The sequence below is a fragment of the Rhamphochromis longiceps genome, linkage group LG3, assembly GCF_057381845.1.
Source record: "Rhamphochromis longiceps isolate RC_006_pf linkage group LG3, R_longiceps_female_GT1.1, whole genome shotgun sequence".
NCBI lineage: Eukaryota > Metazoa > Chordata > Actinopteri > Cichliformes > Cichlidae > Rhamphochromis > Rhamphochromis longiceps.
This window is the reverse complement of record NC_140559.1, coordinates 14,433,945-14,453,828: the sequence shown is the minus strand read 5'-3', so window position 1 is coordinate 14,453,828 and position 19,884 is coordinate 14,433,945. Positions and strand designations below refer to the sequence as shown.

Sequence of the window (19,884 nt, the reverse complement as noted above, 5' to 3'; positions counted from 1 at the left end):
AAGAGGAAGTTCACCCTATGACATTTATACGAACTTAGACACACACACATATATGCAAAATTAGAGGAAACTGCTATGCTTGTTTCACCCTGCTATAAATAATAAACGACTACTGCAGCTCGGTGTGAGTCCTCTCTGAGCCCTCACCCGTGCAGCACGTTAACCGTCTCCAAGTGTCTCAGTGTTGTTTATTCACCTGTTTGATAACTGTAAATCTCTGACAACAGTTTATTTGTACCATCTTCACGTGAACACATTCAAGAACATAACAGATGAAGAAACATTAAAAACTTCCACACTACATAAAGCAAGAAAAATAGTTTTTCTTTCAGGTGGTTTCAGAAAAACAGAAACATCAAACATATCCAAGACTCTCTTTGAAAGAACTAAAAACCTTTGTTCTCATGGTCCAATCATGAGTGAACTCCCCGATGAAGCCTTGTGTGCTAAAACATGTCAGAGTTTTAAAGGTTAAACATGAGTTTCCAAAACGTTTTGCTGGAGAACAATGAACTATTTGACTGAGTTTCAATCATTTGCAGACGAGCAAAACCAGGACAGAGAAAAAAGGACAAAACTGACTCAGTAAAAAACAGAAAAGAAGATCCCATGTAGATCTGTATTATGTAGAAGTTCAGCCCAGCAACCAGTTCAGTTCAACACAAGTTTAAATGATTCTATCTGAACTCTGTGGAGCCTGATCTCAAGCTTTTTGAGTCTGACACAGAAACCAGAGGATCTTTCTGTGTCTTCAGATTCACTGTGATCCAGTGATGGGAGTGATTTCAGCCCTGAGTGATCGCGCTGATGTTTGCACAGAGCAGACAATGAGGTGAATGTTTGGGCACACTGGTCACAGCTGTAGTTTCCTTCCATGTGTGCACGTTCATGAATGTTACGATGACCTGACTGTGAGAAGCTTCTCTCACAGTAGCTGCACTTGTAGAGTCTCTTTCTGGTGTGGATCTGTTGGTGTCGTCTCAGGTGACGTGGAGATTTAAAAGTCTTCTCACACAGGTCACATTGATAAGGTCTCTCCTCAGTGTGGGTAAATATGTGTTGTTGTAACTGTGTGTCTGTTGTAAAGTATTTGCCACACTGTTCACAGCAGTACACATCATGTCTGGTGTGAATGCGTAGGTGTGTATTTCGGCTCTCTCTCTGGCTGAACGTTTTTCCACAGATGTCACAGCTGTATGCCTTAATTCCAGAGTGGGTAACTAGATGCCTCTGTAAGCTGCTACTTTGAGTAAAAGCTCTGCCACACTGATCACAGCTGTACGCTTTAACTCCACTGTGGATGAGTTGGTGTGTTTTTAGGGAATGCTCCCAGGAAAAAGACTTTCCACACAAGTCACAGCTGAACGGTCTCTCTCCAGTGTGGATGACCTGATGCTGTTTTAGTTTATCCCTCACAGTAAAACCCTTCCCACACTCGTCACAGCTGTATGCCTTAATTCCAGAGTGGGTAACTAGATGCTTCTGTAAGTGGCTACTGCGAGTAAAAGCTCTGCCACACTGATCACAGCTGTACGCTTTAACTCCACTGTGGATGAGTTGGTGTGTTTTTAGGGAATGCTTCAAGGAAAAAGACTTTCCACACAAGTCACAGCTGAACGGTCTCTCTCCAGTGTGGATGACCTGATGCTGTTTTAGTGAAGCCCTCACAGTAAAACCCTTCCCACACAAGTCACAGCTGAACGGTCTCTCTCCAGTGTGGATGACCTGATGCTGTTTTAGTTGAGCCCTCACAGTAAAACCCTTCCCACACTCGTCACAGCTGTATGGCTTAATTCCAGAGTGGGTAACTAGATGCTTCTGTAAGTGGCTACTGTGAGTAAAAGCTCTGCCACACTGATCACAGCTGTACGCTTTAACTCCACTGTGGATGAGTTGGTGTGTTTTTAGGTAACCCTTCAAGGAAAAAGACTTTCCACACAAGTCACAGCTGAACGGTCTCTCTCCAGTGTGGATGACCTGATGCCGTTTTAGTTTAGCCCTCACAGTAAAACCCTTCCCACACTCGTCACAGGTGTGTTTTTTCTCTCCCTTTCTTCTGTGAGGTTTGTCGGCCTCCTGAGAGCGCTGACTTCTGCCTCCATGTTGGTCCTGCAGTGACAGAGATACAAACAGAGGCAGTGAGTGAAATGCAGTCGTGGAACAAACTCAACCTTCAAACTCCATTAACACTAGTTTTAAACCTGAAGGTGGAGCGTGGCACCAAACACCTTAAAGGTCTCTTATCCCCACCTGCTGGTAGTTCTAACACATTACATCCAACCTGCTGTTAAAGATAATTCATGACTGTTCAAACACTAAAATCATGCACACACACACACACACACACACACACACACACACACACACACACACACACACACACACTATTTTATAATTTAGATTATTTTGTTGTTTCCTATTACATATTTCTATAATTTGTATAGATTTATACAGAATTATTCAGTGATAATAAATCCTATGTTTGTTTATTCTAAAGGAACCCCGTTAGCTTCCACAACAGATGTTGCTCGTCTTCCGTCAAGTACTCACATAAAATATTACACAATAAAGTGGATTCAAGATATCCACATAATTTCACTCTTACATCCACAGTGAGGTTTCACAATTGTTCAAATATAAGCAATCAATAATAATAATAATATCAATAACATTGAGGCACATTACACAAATTTCAAAAACAAATCATGTCTTACAATATTTACAACAACTAAAAGCTCTGTAAATCGGCTTTTAAGTGTTCATTGAAGTTTTGAATAATTCTCTAATTTTTTAAGGCAACTTATTCCACTTAAAAGTTGCTCTAAATGTAACAGTTTTACAAAACGTTACTTTTAACTCGAGCATTTACTAAATTGCAGCTTGTTGAAAACTGTGTAATATGATGATGTATTTCATCTGGATACTGCAGCTGAGCAGAATAAATGTGGTGTGTTTAACAGAATTGCTTTCTTTAGAACTACAAGTAAGCCATAGGATACTTTAGCCTGTACAGGAAGCCAAGGAAGATTATTGTGCATTTTATCAATATTAGTATAGTATGAACATCTTCACACTAATCTGGACGCCTTATTCTGGACTAACTGAAGTCTGTTAAGATCTGTCTTATTAGCTGCTGACCAAATGATTGAACAATACTCCAGATGAGACATTACTAGTGCATTAATGACATCTTTCATAATGAAGAAGTGATACACAAAGAGCATTTCATAGCCATAGCTATGCCTTGTCGGCAGAGTTATGTGACATTAGTGATGTTTGTGCTTTCAGCGTTAACTTGGTTTTAAAGCCTTTAAAATATACGCCGTTCAATAGTCGACCTTAATCTGACAGAGAATGTGATGATTTTGTGGATAATTAAAGTCAGTCATATATCCACAAACACAACAAGCTGAAAGTCAGTGATGCTGCTCGGTTTGCAGTCCTGAATATCACAGCACAAGCAGGATTCACTGCACTGTTAATGTGAGCTATGTTATATTGCTGCCTCTGTTCGGTGGTGTCGAGCCAAACGGACTTTAACGTGTGTTTGAACGAGCTGACGGTTCACTCGTTAAGCTGAAAGAAAGATGCTTTAATCACAGCAGTCACACATGTGTCCACTGCACCATCTGGAACTCTTCTTGTTTACACTCGTAATAACACAAACTAAATCCTGCTTCTCTGGTGCTGTTGTGTAGCAGTGTGTACACCTGAGACTGTCACCTGTCTGTCTGTCCTGCACTCTCTCTCTGTTTCTTTCTCTCTGATTGCGGAATAAAAGTATGAACATGTGTTTATAAGTTACACTTGTGTTTGAATCCTGCAGCTTATCACACATTTGATTTCTATGTGTGACGACTGCAAGTGTCCAGAGTGAGGACAGACTGAGGGAGCCACTGCTGCACATCATCTGTGAGGCTTTGCAGCCCTGATGATCCACCAGGACAAACTCAGCAGTGTGTGAGGAAGAGGAGGAGGAAGAGCCAGCAGCAGCTGACAGATGGAGAGAATAGACAGACTGTTCCCTGTTTGTGAAGCACTGCTAGAATAGGACTGCTAGTTGCAGTTCCATGAAGCTTTGAGTATTTTGGATCAGTAGCTGCTGTGTTTGTTGCATCATATTGCTGTAACTGTTTATATGCTTTATATATTCTGAGCTAAGTTGATCTATAGTGTTACATCATATTCTATAAGGATGTTATGTGTTTGTAGACTTTCTGCCCAGTTTGACCCATTTAGCAGACGTCAGCCTGTTTAAGGCTCTGATATCTATTCTGTGTGACTTAAAGCAGTTATGACATGGTCTGATTTTCTCACCCAATAAAGGAATATTTCATATATCAGTCTACTCTTCATTCTATCAGACACAGTTATCACAGCTCCTACATTTGCTTTTTACACATATATGTAAGCATTGAGCCAAATTTAGTACCAACATATTAAAAGAACAATATTTGTCTCTTATATATGATACATCTGTATACACACTGTCACAGATGCTTGTCTGTGAGTGAAGTGATTAATATAATAACTATAATATTGGCCATATTATATTTACATTACCACAGTGAGATGACTTTAGTCTCATGAACAACATCAGCTAATTGTTATTTACAGCTAATCTTAAACGACTGTTCAGCACAGAAATGAAGCCCAAGAATCATGTTTCACAGTCCTGTGGTCTCAGCCTCAGATACTCATCAAATCACACAGAGCTCATGTAGAAACAAATGAACTAAATATGTTCTCCTTCATTTCTGTCAAACAAAGCTGTATGAAACGTTTCCAGCTGTTAGTATCATGGTTGCTAGGCAACCTGGGCAGCGCGACGGAGGCTAGACGTCCCATTTCACGAGCCTACGAGCCTCGCACTTCGGCCTTAGCGGTCTTTGAGTACGCGGCCCTTGAGGACTTTAAAGCTGCAGAACCTGAATCGGGATACAGCCATGATGATCTCCAGCCTCGTGCTCGCCAACATTCTCACCTGAGTTAAGAAGACGATCACTGAAATGGTCTCAGCAGGTCCTTTGATGACAGCAATGAAATGCAGTGGTAAGGCTTTTTGGGGATTAAGTTCGTTTTCATGGCAAAGAAGGACGATGCAGTTCATCTGATCACTCCTCATAACATTCTGGAGTGCAGGCAAAATGCTATTATAAAAACTTAACAGCAACTTCTCCAGGTTCCAATATTTATGCAATTCTCAAACCTTTTGGCCACGACTGTATAACCTCTTCTGAAGTTTAGTGGATATTATACATGGTTATGCTCAGGATGTGTCGGCCAGTTTCCACTGGAAACGCCTTTTGGTTAAACTGTCAGCGAGGAATTTGCATTTGCACGGTTACATTTTTATATAACTTTAATGCACATAAACAACAGCTGCTTGTCTCGTGTCAATTATATCGTCAGCTACATCGTTATGGCAAATGTTCAAATGTATACAGGGAGTGCAGAATTATTAGGCAAATGAGTATTTTGTCCACATCATCCTCTTCATGCATGTTGTCTTACTCCAAGCTGTATAGGCTCGAAAGCCTACTACCAATTAAGCATATTAGGTGATGTGCATCTCTGTAATGAGAAGGGGTGTGGTCTAATGACATCAACACCCTATATCAGGTGTGCAGAATTATTAGGCAACGGGTCAAAAGAAGGACTTGACAGGCTCAGAAAAGTCAAAAATAGTGAGATATCTTGCAGAGGGATGCAGCAGTCTCAAAATTGCAAAGCTTCTGAAGCGTGATCATCGAACAATCAAGCGTTTCATTCAAAATAGTCAACAGGGTCGCAAGAAGCGTGTGGAAAAACCAAGGCGCAAAATAACTGCCCATGAACTGAGAAAAGTCAAGCGTGCAGCTGCCAAGATGCCACTTGCCACCAGTTTGGCCATATTTCAGAGCTGCAACATCACTGGAGTGCCCAAAAGCACAAGGTGTGCAATACTCAGAGACATGGCCAAGGTAAGAAAGGCTGAAAGACGACCACCACTGAACAAGACACACAAGATGACGGTGCGTGAACAACACGAGGCTCAGTGTCTCTCCAGAATCTGCTATTTAGCGGTTTTTTTTATCTACTTTTAACCGGATTATTCATCCAGAATTGCTGTGCGTTGCTGACCTACAGCAGACAGGAGCTTCTGGACATCTGGACTCACAACTCCAACAGTTTTATCGCCGATCTCCGACTCATCCCAGAGATCTCCAGAACACCGGAGGCTGCCCACTCTCCCCGGCCGGGCAGAAGTGCACGCAGACGGCGCCGAGATCGTAAACAAAGGCGAGGTAGGCGCGGAGGGCTACGGGCTAAGCTAAAGCTAACACCACACCGGCTGCCTTTACCCAGTATTTTCCTCGCCAATGTCCGTTCTCTGGCAAACAAAATGGATGAGATACGGCTCTCCATCACTAACAACAGACGGATTATGGACTCAAATGTCATGTTTTTCACCGAAACATGGTTGAACAACAGCTGCCCGGACAATGCTATCGAGTTAGCAGGACGCCACACACACCGAGCCGACAGGCTAGCAGATGACTCCGGCAAGACCAGAGGTGGAGGTTTGTGCATTTATATTAACAATGCTTGGTGCATGAACTCCACTACTACTGAGAGTCACTGCTCACCTAATGCGGAGTTTTTAATGGTCAAATGCAGACCTTATTATCTCCCCAGAGAATTCACTTCGATCATACTCACTGCCGTGTATATACCCCCCGACGCTAATGCTAGGTTGGCCATGAAAGAACTTTCTGCAGCCATTAACAAACACCAGAATAAACACCCCGAGGCTGCTTTTATTGTTGCTGGCGACTTCAACCACACCAACTTAAAGACAGTCCTCCCCAGATTCCACCAACATGTCTCCTGCCACACCAGAGGAGACAAGACTTTAGACCATGTGTATTCCAACCTGGCTGGAGCCTACAAAGCCACACCCCTCCCCCACATTGGACAATCGGACCATCTCTCCCTGTTCCTCACACCTCGGTATTCACCACTCATCCAACGTGTGAAACCTGCTGTGAGGACAATTAAAGTGTGGCCAGAGGGGACAGACGCAGTGCTCCAGGACAGATTTAAAAACACAGACTGGAATATGTTCACCCACACAGACCTGGACCAGTACGCCTCATCTGTACTGGATTACATCTCCGAAACCACAGACAGTGTCACCACCCAGAAACAGATCACCATGTACCCCAACCAGAAGCCTTGGATGAACCGGGATGTTCGTCTCCTCCTGAAGGCCCGCAACACCGCCTTTAGGTCAGGAGATGCACACGCCTACAGTACAGCCAGGGCTAATCTAAAGAAGGGCATCAAAAAAGCCAAACACCATTACAAAAAGAAGGTAGAAGAACACTTCTCCAACTCCAACCCCCGACGCATGTGGCAAGGACTCCAGACCATTACAGACTACAGGACCCCCGCATCGGACGCGGACGCCAGACCACCAACCTCTGACTCTCTCCCCCACCGATGTAGGAGCGGTGCTGAACAGGATCAATGTCCACAAGGCTGCGGGTCCTGATGGCATCCCCGGGTGTGTTCTCAGAGCGCAGGGCTCTAGACTAACTTTTTGCCATGGGCATACCGTATGGCACAAAAGTTAGGCGCACACAAATTTTATAATAATTGATATAATCTAATGTGTTTTTCTGGATACACTGTGCTTTTTCAGCATTCAAAGATTGATGACACCGTGTCAGAGCACTGGCTATGAATTTCAGAAGGATCAGGCCTTAACAGAAAAGTTAGCAATAGTTATTTTCCTATTACAGCTACATCCACGTCTGTCGTGCCTAGGCTGCTCATAGGGCTGGGTATCATCACTGATTTCTATAATCCACTTGATTCCGGTTTTCAAAGTCCCGATTTGATTCAACTTAGCCTCAGACAGTCAGAAATATTATAATTCTGATCATTTATCAGTACTGACTTCATCAGAATTGTGAACATCACAGCAGATGCCTTTGTGTGAAAGTAACTGAGAATAAAACACAGAAAAACATGAAGGAGATTTTCCTGGTCTGGCTTTTTATAGCAGAAAACCTTAAAAATATTCTACAATGTTCTGCATATAAAGTTTAAATTTCTTCAGTTTTGAACAACAGAAAAAACAGGCTTTCTTGTCCGAGGTCATTTAAGTGAAGAAAAGAAAAAGAAAAGAAAAAGACAGCAGCCACAGCGCTGTAAACAACGGTAGACTGGTGGGTAATAAGCGAATGAATAATACAGAAAACAGAGATTGGAGACGGGAAACTGTTCTTGAAGTACAGAGAGAGATAGAGAGAGAGCTAGCTGTGCATGAAGTGTGATTTTAATAGTCGTGGAAGCAAAACAGCAAAATTCAGCTCGGTGAATTTTGGTTGGAGAGACAAAACCTGCAGCTCAGAATCAGCGCAAAAAGACGCAATCACAGCGCGGACCGGACGCATCAGGATCGCTAAGCTCCGACAGCGTGTCCGTCTGCAGGCCGTCGGGTGAGAAAGCCGAGAAAGACAAAGCTGATTCTGATGCGTCGGCTCTGTGTTTACGTCTTTGTGTGGAGTCCGTGTACCTGCTCTCATCTGCTGTTTGGTTGTTGTTGAAATGGTTTTGTGAGCTTTAATCTGAGAATCTGGCGTTTCTGGCAAAACACAGTTATATTTAAAAGTCGATTCAGGATTTAATGAATTGATATCGCTTTATTCAAGCTACTCACCTCCCACTTCCACCTGCACTTTCAACTGGACCACGGCCAATCAGAGAGGTCCCGCCCCTTACTATCTCTGATTGGTTTAGTCCACGATAGGGGCAAAATGTGTGTCTGTTGTTGACCACAGGGAAGGTTGCAGATTTTTTTTTTTTTGCTACCCGAACAGTTGGTCGCACAAGTGCAACCAAATTTTTTTTTTTTTAGTCGCACCACTGAAAAATTTGGTCGCATTTGCGACCAAATTGGTCGCACTCTAGAGCCCTGGAGCGTGTTCTGGGGAGCTTGCAGGAGTGCTCACAGACATATTCAACCTGTCCTTGGCCCACGCTGTGGTACCGGCCTGCTTCAAATCCACCTCCATCGTCCCGATACCCAAAAACTCCAACCCATCTTGCCTCAATGACTACCGCCCAGTAGCACTCACCCCCATCATCACTAAGTGCTTAGAGCAGCTGGTCCTAGCACACTTCAAATCCTGTCTCCCCCCCACCCTGGACCCCCACCAATTCGCATACCGCCAGAACAGGAGCACAGAGGATGCAGTCTCCATCGCAATGCACTCTGTCCTCTCACACCTGGACAACAACAACACCTACGCCAGAATGCTGTTTATAGACTTCAGTTCAGCATTCAATACAATCCACCCCTCACAACTCATCAGGAAACTGACAGACCTGGGCATCAGCTCCCTCATCTGCAAATGGTTACTGGACTTCCTGACCAACCGCCCCCAAGCTGCAAAACAAAGGGAGCATGCGTGGCAAAACATAGCCGACAGAGTCAATGCGTGAGTGTTAATTTAAACATTGATCTAGGGATTTCCACCCATTTAACACGTTATTTATTATATTTTATTTTTTATTTTATACATTTTATTTTGTGACGTGATGTGAGCGCAGGTGCAACCCAACAGGCCCCAAACGTTCCTGGCAGCAAGTAAAAATGAAATATAAAAATATAGTCCAAACAGGTATGGTGTAATTGTATTATGAGCCATAATGCTTGGTCTGTTTGTCCGATGTAAATCAATTGCAGTTAGAGGCTACATTAATTTTCTTTCTGTAAGCACTTATTGAAATTATCTGAGTACATTACAAGTACATATTTGCTTACTCTGTATGCTCAAATGTGACCCGTTATAGCCAACAGAAAAAAAGCGGAGGGAACTATGTACCTGTACATTAATGCTGTGGAAAGACTTCCTGTTCACATAGTCTCCTTCATTTACTGAAGGAGCAATGATTGGAATGTGAGTGCCATCTGTACAGCCAATCACGCCTGGGAACCGTGAGAATAAATGTAAAATTTAAGTAGTAGTTCAAGTATCACCACATCATACATTAAGTTTCGTTCATCCTGCTACCTGCAATTTTGTGGCATCCCTCTTTGATAAATCTTGTGGGTCTGTGACCGGGGAACACCACAGACGAGTGCAGGAGACGTTTCAGTGCAACTGTGACATTCCTGACTGCCCGACAGACGGTAGCCTTGGAAACGTGCTCAGCATCACCAATATTATACAGAAAGCTCCCGTTTGCAAAAAACCGAAGTGCCATACAAATAATATGTACAGAACTGAGAGGATGTCCGCGATGTGTCACATGAGGATGTTATTCAAATAACTTATAGATTGTGCTGAGACACGGTAACGTTCACACAGAAAATGATCAGGAAATGATAAAATGTCCAAACGCGCTCTAATCACTCTCTCCCGGCGGAGAGCTCCGCGGAGAATTTGGGCTTCAACATCTACTGGCTCTTCAAGGAAGGGGCACGCCATGTCTGACACTTCCTACTGTCAGGTTTCCGACAAAGAGGCGGAGACAGTCAGGGTTAGTTGTAGTAAACCTGCTAGGGGGCAGGTTAGCTTCACGGAGTGTGTCGTCATAGTAACTCACTCAGGATGAATCTAAACTCGCTTTGTGAAACCGAAAACCCAGAGTTTTCGTTAACTCAGGGTATACTTACTCAGAGTTTGCACTAAACCGGCTTCCTGAAATAGGGCCCTGGACCCTCAAACACACAAGGTTTTATGGACTGATGACATGAGAGTGAGTCTTGATGGGCCAGATGGATGGGCCCGTGGCTGGATTGGTAAAGGGCAGAGAGCTCCAGTCCCACTCAGACGCCAGCAAGGTGGAGGTGGAGTACTGGTTTGGGCTGGTATCATCAAAGATGAGCTTGTGGGGCCTTTTCGGGTTGAGGATGGAGTCAAGCTCAACTCCCAGTCCTACTGCCAGTTTCTGGAAGACACCTTCTTCAAGCAGTGGTACAGGAAGAAGTCTGCATCCTTCAAGAAAAACATGATTTTCATGCAGGACAATGCTCCATCACACGCGTCCAAGTACTCCACAGCGTGGCTGGCAAGAAAGGGTATAAAAGAAGAAAAACTAATGACATGGCCACCTTGTTCACCTGATCTGAACCCCATTGAGAACCTGTGGTCCATCATCAAATGTGAGATTTACAAGGAGGGAAAACAGTACACCTCTCTGAACAGTGTCTGGGAGGCTGTGGTTGCTGCTGCACGCAATGTTGATGGTGAACAGATCAAAACACTGGCAGAATCCATGGATGGCAGGCTTTTGAGTGTCCTTGCAAAGAAAGGTGACTATATTGGTCGCTGATTTGTTGTTGTTTTGTTTTTGAATGTCAGAAATGTATATTTGTGAATGTGGAGATGTTATATTGGTTTCACTGGTAAAAATAAAGAATTGAAATGGGTATATATTTGTTTTTTGTTAAGTTGCCTAATAATTATGCACAGTAATAGTCACCTGCACACACAGATATCCCCCTAAAATAGCTAAAACTAAAAACAAACTAAAAACTACTTCCAAAAACATTCAGCTTTGATATTAATGAGTTTTTTGGGTTCATTGAGAACATGGTTGTTGTTCTATAATAACATTATTCCTCAAAAATACAACTTGCCTAATAATTCTGCACTCCCTGTATATGGTGATAAATATCTTTGGTCATATGGTCCTGCTCTGTCTGTCACCTTCTGTGTTGAGCTCATTGTTTCCTCTGTAGTGGCTGAGCTGAGTCCAAGTAGCTGAAAATGTTCCTCTGCTGCTCCGTCAGACTCTCCTCCTCCTGCTGATCAGCTGGGACACAAAACAGATCTTTGTTAGGCTCCACACTGCACTGAAGAGTCAAAGTGTCTCATATGTTCATCTGACAAGTAAAAGAACACATTTTTGTTTCCCGAGGTGGGCAACTTGTTGGAAACAAACACAAAAGGTTTGAGCACTGATACCTGCCATTGCTGGCATTGAAAGATGCAACGCCAGCAATGTGGATTGTCAAGACTCAAACCAATCATCAAGCAAAGACAACAGGGATCATTTGTTTCTGTTTATTTAGCATTCACAGCATTTGTAGTTGCCTTCTGTGCAGGGGAAGTCCACGCACACTGTGTGGTACTGCCATCCGCAGAAGGTGCATTCAACCTCTGTAAGAGAAACGAGATTGTCTGAGACTGAAATGATATTCACTAAAGAAGTGGGGATTTGTAAACCTTCACATTTTGATCCGGGACGTACTCTGCATGAAAACAAGCGCTCACTCTTCCTGCTCAACAAATGACAAGGGCGGAGCCTTATACCACGTGATACAGAAGCTGTGCCGTGTGATGCTAACATTAGCAGGAAAAAACAACGGAGAGCACGTCAGGGATGACGAGAAAGTGACAGGAGAAAATCCGTCCCGGTCAACCACCCAAACATCAATAACGGGAACCTTATACAGCGCTTCCCTATACACGTCGAACTCCCGCAGGCACAAAGAAATTACGGAGGCTATCACTTATCACCTGACCAAAGATATGGCTCCATCAACACTGTGCAAAACGAGGGATTTAGGAAAACGATCAACACCCTAGACAAACGCTACACAGTGCCGTCCCGCAACTATTTTTCTATTGTTGCACTACCTGCTCTGTACACGCAGCGTCGAGCAACGGTGGAGACGGAATTTGAAGCAGGACAACATTTTGCTGCAACAACAAAACGTGAGACATTTGTTGTTTTATGTTTATTTATTGTTATGAGAGAATCATGATCTCAATTCTAAGCCAAAAAATCGTGATTCTCATTTTATGCAAAATCGTGCAGCCCTAACATTAACACAAAACTATTGTTTCACCAGAGAAACACACATGAAGAGAGAGAGAGAGACAATAACAGCTACCAAACAGTCGTCATAATTCGTCACGCAATGAGAAAAGGACAAATCAACAAGTAACGATGACTAATTAATATTAAAATCTGTAACATAATGTATTGTTTGGAGTTTAGTCTGATTGGTTCAGGATGAGCTGCCATTATCCAATCACACGTCTGCTTACCTGCATCTTTTCTCTTTTTTCTAACCTGAGCACCTGATGGCTTTGAACTTTTGTTGTCCATCTTCCATTGGTTTGAATTTTGCGCTCCAGTACAAACACAAATCCCCCAACCCAAGGATCAGCACAATTAACCTAACAGACCTACACCTTAGTTCACAGATTCACTTTGTCTAAGGTTGATTTCTGGGATTTCACACAACCCAGGATTCAGATCGTGAATCCATGATGGGCTTGGATTTACATCATTGTGTGGATGCCTTAATAGGCATCCACACTATTGAGTTCCTGTTTCTCTTTATTCTTTATTATTCCGGGTGTTTCCGTACACTTTTCGCCGTGGATCTACTTCCACAATTTTTGTGCTATTTTCACCGTTCAAACTCTAAACTGTTCTGCTCTTTCTGCTAATGCCGGCTATGACTTTTGGTGTTTATTACTATTATACTTTTTAAAATATTACACTTTTTTCCTTTAATTTGTCCCATTGAAATGAATGGGAAACTTCCACAATTCTGCTAAAACGTTCTTGTCTTTGAAACTTAACTACTTCCTCATACTTTCACCTAGAAACTCCATTCAAACTTTAAAACGTTCTCAAATGATTGGGCTATTCCTGTGTGATTCAGCTTTTTCAGATCTTCTACCGTTTTCATCTTATCTCTCTTTAAGTCTTCAGTTGCAAAATTGTGATTTTTCAGAAAATACATGCGTTGCTATGGTTGCTATGCAATTAAGTCAGAGGGGACAGTGAAACTGTTTGAATTTTCTCTTCATGTCCAAACAACTTCTTGCTGCTCGCTCAATTTCCACTCAAGCCCCACAAATTATACATCAAAACGTAGGTATTTTTGCTGGCTTTCAGAAAATGTCCCTATCATTGTTGTGGGACTCATAGATATTTTGCAAATCTCCTCAGAGTAACACAAAGTGTGAAAACTCTCCATATAAACTCAATGGAGAGTTTGTTCAAAATCACCGCTGGATTTCTGTAATGAGAGGCATTTTCAAATTGTCATATCTCCTTAACGAAGCAAAGTTAAGACATGATGCTTGTCCCCGTATATCTTCAGACACTCCTGACGCTCACAATTCAAGAATTTCTTTCTCACCTATTACCGTTCTGAAATGAGTTGGACTTGTTTGAGGGTAGGAAATTTGTCCCTCGCTCAGATTTCAATCTCTGGAAATGAACCACTTTTTTCTCTCGTCATATCTTTTTGATGGATTTCCACAGAGCCCTGAAAATTTCCATGACTGTTCACCAAAGCCTGCTGTTTCTTACGGTGAAAGAATGATTTTGATGCTCCATATAGATTTAGAGTTACCAAAGGTTGTTTGAGAGCAAGTCAAGGCAGTTTTTGCTTCGCCTCTACTCAGTTACAGTGTATTACAAGTCATATATCTTTAATAATTTATATTTTATCTCTGAATTATGAAGACCTGAAGATTCCCCCATCTCTTCTGAATAAAACAATGTCTGAATGACCGTTCTAGCCTCTACGGTTAGGAAATTATGGCCATTTGTTCGAGGGGAATCCTGAATGTCAGAAATACACTGAAGAAAACTCACACCTCTCTCTGTCTCTGTGTGTGTAAGGGCTGACCACAGCAGGTGCAGCTAATTTAACTGACCTACATATACCAAGCCCAGACTCTCAACAGCTCCTGTTCCCTTTACTCTCTGTGTATGTGTGTCTGTGTATCAATATTTCTCCTATGTTTAGGTATTACTCCTCAATCATAGTATTTCTGCTAAAACAAAGTACTTCTGCTACATCTTAGTACTTCTGCTAAATCATAGTATTTTTGAAAAATCATAGTATTTTTGCAAAATCATGGTATTTGTGCAAAATCATGGTTTTGGGGCCAAATCATAATATTTCTGTTATTTTATAATATATGTGCTGAATATATTATATGTGCCAAATCATAGTATTTATCCCAAATTATAGTATTTATGCCAAATTACAGTATTTCTGCTTAAAAGCAGAAATAGTACCTTTTATCAGGAATTTCTACCAAAAGATAGTACTTCTGCTAAATCAGAGTATTTCTGCCAAATCACAGTATTCCTACCAAATCATAGTATTTGTACTGAAACATAGTACTTCTGCCCCATCATAGTATTTGTACTAAATCATAGTACTTGTGCCAAATCATAGTATTTGTGCCAAAGCATCGTATTTGTATGGAGTCATAGTATTTCTTCTAAATCATAGTATTTCAATCAAATCTCAGTAGTTGTTGTTAAAACGCAGTATTATTGCCAAATCATAGTATTTGTACCCAATCATAGTATTTCTGCTAAATCATAGCATTTGTGCCAAATCATGGTATTTGTGCAATAACATAGTATGTCTGCAAAACCATAGTATATCTCTTATGTTATAGTATTACTACTAAGGCATAGTATTTCTGCCAAATCATAGTATTTTGTACTAAATCATAGTACTTGTGCCAAATCATAGTATTTGTTGCACATCATAGTATTGGAACCAAAACATAGTATTTCTTCCAAAGCATCGTATTTGTATGGAGTAATAGTATTTCTTCTAAATCATAGTATTTCAATCAAATCTCAGTAGTTGTGTTAAAATGCAGTATTATTGCCAAATCATAGTAGTTGTACCCAATCATAGTATTTTTGCCATGTCATCGTATTTGTGTCGAATCATGGTATTTTTGCCAAATCGTGGTATTTGTGCCCAATTAATAATTCTGTTATGTTATAGTATTACTACTAAGTCGTAGAATATCTGTTATGTTATAGTGTATCTGCGGAATATAGTATGTGTGCCAAATCGTAGTATTTGTGCTAAAACATAGTATTTCTGCCATACTGTGGCATTTGTGCAAGAACATTGAACTGTTATGTTATAGTATTACTACTAAGTCATAGTATTTCTGCGTTGTTATAGTATTTGTGCTAAAACGTATTATCTCTGCCAAGTCATAGAATTACTGCAATTTCATAGTTTTTTTAGGAAATCTGTTATGTTATAGTATTACTACTAAGTCATAATATTTCTGCCAAATCATAGTATTTGTGCCAAAGCATCGTATTTGTATGGAGTCATAGTATTTCAATCAAATCTCAGTAGTTGTTGTTAAAACGCAGTATTATTGCCAAATCATAGTATTTGTACCCAATCTTAGTATTTCTGCTAATTCATAGCATTTGTTCCAAATCATGGTATTTGTGCAAAAACATAGTATGTCTGCAAAACCATAGTATATCTCTTATGTTATAGTATTACTACTAAGGCATAGTATTTCTGCCAAAACATAGTATTTGTCCCAAAGCATCGTATTTGTATGGAGTAATAGTATTTCTTCTAAATCATAGTATTTCAATCAAATCTCAGTAGTTGTGTTAAAATGCAGTATTATTGCCAAATCATAGTATTTGTACCCAATCATAGTATTTTTGCCAAATCGTGGTATTTGTGCCCAATTAATAATTCTGTTATGTTATAGTATTACTACTAAGTCGTAGAATATCTGTTATGTTATAGTGTATCTGCGGAATATAGTATGTGTGCCAAATCGTAGTATTTATACCAAATCACAGTATTTATGCTAAAACATAGTATTTCTGCCATATTGTGGTATTTGTGCAAGAACATTGAACTGTTATGTTATAGTATTACTACTAAGTCATAGTATTTCTGCCAAATCATAGTATTTGTGTGAATTTGTATACTGTAATATCACTGTAGTATGTAGTGGCTAAGTAGGGGGTGTTTACAGTGTAAATAGGTCATCTCTTGTGTTGGAGTGCCCTCTTGTGGCGCATTTTGGGTAGTGCCTTAGTAAACGTGAACCCTGTAAGAAGTGGTATCAGACTGATTTGTAGTGGAGGAATTTGTTGCCAGTTTTCTTAATCATAGAAACCACACCATATCACCTCTCCACATCCTCCTACTGTATGCCATGCCTCCCTGTACCATCCATCTGACCGCCAATAAACTCCACCTGTGGTAATCTAATCCCTGGATGTCAGCCTCTCCCTCTGACCGAGGATAGTTACTATTGCAGCACCACCCAGCATTAAACTGACGTACACCATTCTGTACAATAGTATTTGTGCTAAAAAGTAGTATTTCTGCCAAATCATAGTATTACTGCTATTTCATACTATTTAAGCGAAATTACAGTGTTTCTGCAAAAACATGTTTGAGGGGTGGAAATCTGTCCTCCTCTCATTTTTCAAACTCCGAAAATTAAGCCATTTCTTCTCTCGTCATGTCTCCGCCACGGAGATACAAAGAGCTATGTAAATCGCAGTCAAAGTACACCAAAGTCCGCTGATTCACCCAGTGCAAGAATTATGCTTCTATCCCACCTAGTTTTTGAGTACAAATTTATACACTATCACAGACCGGTAATTCATATTGATAATTTATTACAATTCTGCAAAGTTTAATGATTTTAGCAGCTTTTCTAATATGGACCTCAGATTCTTGTTAACTTTCTATGGCAGAAACACATACAAGTACACAGCCTGATGAAGCAGACAGAAGCAGTACCTCTGATTCGTTCAGCATTTTCACCTCTTATCAGCACAAATCTCAGCCTCTTCTGCTGTTTTCATTAGAATTGTAAGCTTTTCCACCTTTTTTCAGTTACGTGAGAACCAGTTTGGCTCAATGAGTAGCTGAAAAATATCAGCCTCTTCTGCTGTTTTAGCAGGATTTCAGAGTTCTGCTTTTTCACTTGTTTTAAGCACAAATTTCAGTTTCTTTACCTCATTTCACAACAAAGTTCTTCCTCTTCACCTCTTTTCTGCTAATTTGAGCTTCTGCTCCACAGTGCACATTGTCCCTCTTATCATATCTTTGCTTGTGACCAGAACTCATTTGGCTCAGAGGGTAGGGCATCTGCCGTGAGACCCGGTGGCAGAGGTTTGAATCCTACCTGTGACAGTTGCTACACATGTTCCCTGCTTGCATGCGCTCTGCTTTCTTGTGTGTCACTGCTCTCCAGTGTGTCATTACACATACAGCCATCTTCAGCAAGCACTTCTGCTTCTACACCTCTTTTCAGCTCATCTTTTTGCTTCTTTGCCTCTTTTCAGCAGAAATTCTTCTGATTCACCTCTTTTCTGCCAAATGTTTAGCTTTTTCACCTCTTATCAGCACAATTCTAAGCAGCTTCTGCTAATTTCACCACAATTGTCACTCTCTCCACCTGTTCTTTGTGTGAATGAGTTTGGTGCAGTGAGGCGAATCGCTGCCTTTAGACCAGAAGGGCCAGGTTCAAATCCTGCTCAGGGCAATGTTTTTTGTTTTGTTTTTCAACTTTTTCAGCTTTTTTCAGCAGACATCTTCAGCGTTAAGGCATCCACACAGCATTTTCGCAGGAAATGCAAATTTTTCTAGTTATAAATGAAATGTGCTCTACTTGGAAGCAGCCGGCCCCGCCCCTTTTGACGGGTTGTGTGAGACTTTAAATCATCAAACTGTAAATTATAAATTTAAATTGTTATTGATCCTTTACCCCGAGTCCTAAAGTGTAGATTTATTGTCTTACTCTTCTTATATTTATTGTTTGTTTACTTGCACCGCTGTAACTGGAGCCTCGTCGTCTCGTCTCTATATGCTGGACTGTCTGTAGCGGAGATGACAATAAAGTTTACTTTGACTTCAGCAGCGCGCAGGCGCACCGAGGGCTCTCGCGCTCACTTTATAGAGTTTAGAAAAAACATGGGTGCAGATTATAAGTCTGTATCATAATATCTGTTTGTTGTGTTGTTTTTATTTTGTTTTGCGAGTTGGTTATTAGATGCCGCTCCAGCCAGCCAGAGACTCCCCGCCGCCCCGCCCTCTCCTCCCTGTGCCGCCAGCAGCAGGCGCACCTCGCAAACGGAGGGCGCCCTTACTCCCAGCAAATGGCTGATAGAAAACCGATCGGTGCCTACGAATTTCCCAATATGCGCTGGCATGACGTCGGGGAAGCATGGGTACGACCGATTATTTTATTTTTTTCTTGCCCGTGATGCCCCCCCCCACCACGATGCATTCTATTGGTTTGCACACTTACACACACCCAGCTGTGGTTTCCTGCTTTGCTGGACTCTGGAGAGCCCCGCCTTTAACGCTCTTCTCTCACAGAGAGCAACAGAAAACTTGGAAAAACTCCAGATTGACTGAACTCAGTTCAAAGTTACCTTGACACCCTTAGATGTGAGACGTAGTGATGGTCCGCTTGAAGCTGACGCTCCGGTGCGTGTGTCAGAAAGATCAACGCGCTGCTTCAGAAGCACCGTGTCGAGGCTTGATTCGTTTGGCCAGAGTCACGTGATCAGTGACGTCTGAAGCTTCGTTTAGAACGTACCTTTTTTTAAATCGAACTTTATTGAAACACAATGAGTATACAACATACAAACAGATGAAGTTTACAAAAGAACAGAACATGAACATACAGAACCAGGAGTAAAAAAATTATGATATGAGTAGGCGAAAAAAATCTACATATAAATATTGTTCTGAGAGGCTTTTTGTTGGTTGAGTCTGAAATTGATTGTATGTACAATTCATATCCTTATAAAAAGGCAGAAATATGGTGTTTTATTAATAAACTTACATTTATGGATATAAAATAGCTAAAAGTATTAACAAATATTTTATAAAAAAACATTTATCATTCTTCCTGGGGAACTTAAAGAAAAAGAATAAAACATTTTCCATCGTAAAGAAAACTCCCTTAAAATATGGACAATAACAAAACTGCTAAATTCTTCCAGGATCTCTGTGTAGAGGAACCAAAAGAGATGTGCCACAGTTTCTGGATGATCCCCACAGAAAGTTCAATTAGTATTTATGTCTCT

General features: G+C 41.2%; 2 protein-coding genes across 2 annotated transcripts in view; both read right to left on the bottom strand.

Moving 5' to 3' along the window:
• The window catches only part of LOC146673023 (NACHT, LRR and PYD domains-containing protein 3-like), a 505,210-nt gene that overhangs the window by 258,342 nt on the left and 226,984 nt on the right, over positions 1-19,884 (bottom strand). The window lies entirely within an intron of this gene.
• Positions 80-19,438, bottom strand: LOC146673038 (uncharacterized). The gene is made up of 3 exons (XM_085401529.1): positions 19,225-19,438; positions 11,709-11,814; positions 80-2,109 (listed from the first exon to the last, which is right to left on the bottom strand). The coding sequence occupies exons 2-3, from the start codon at positions 11,724-11,726 to the stop codon at positions 652-654; spliced, it is 1,476 nt and encodes a 491-aa protein (XP_085257655.1). The 5' UTR covers positions 11,727-11,814; positions 19,225-19,438; the 3' UTR covers positions 80-651.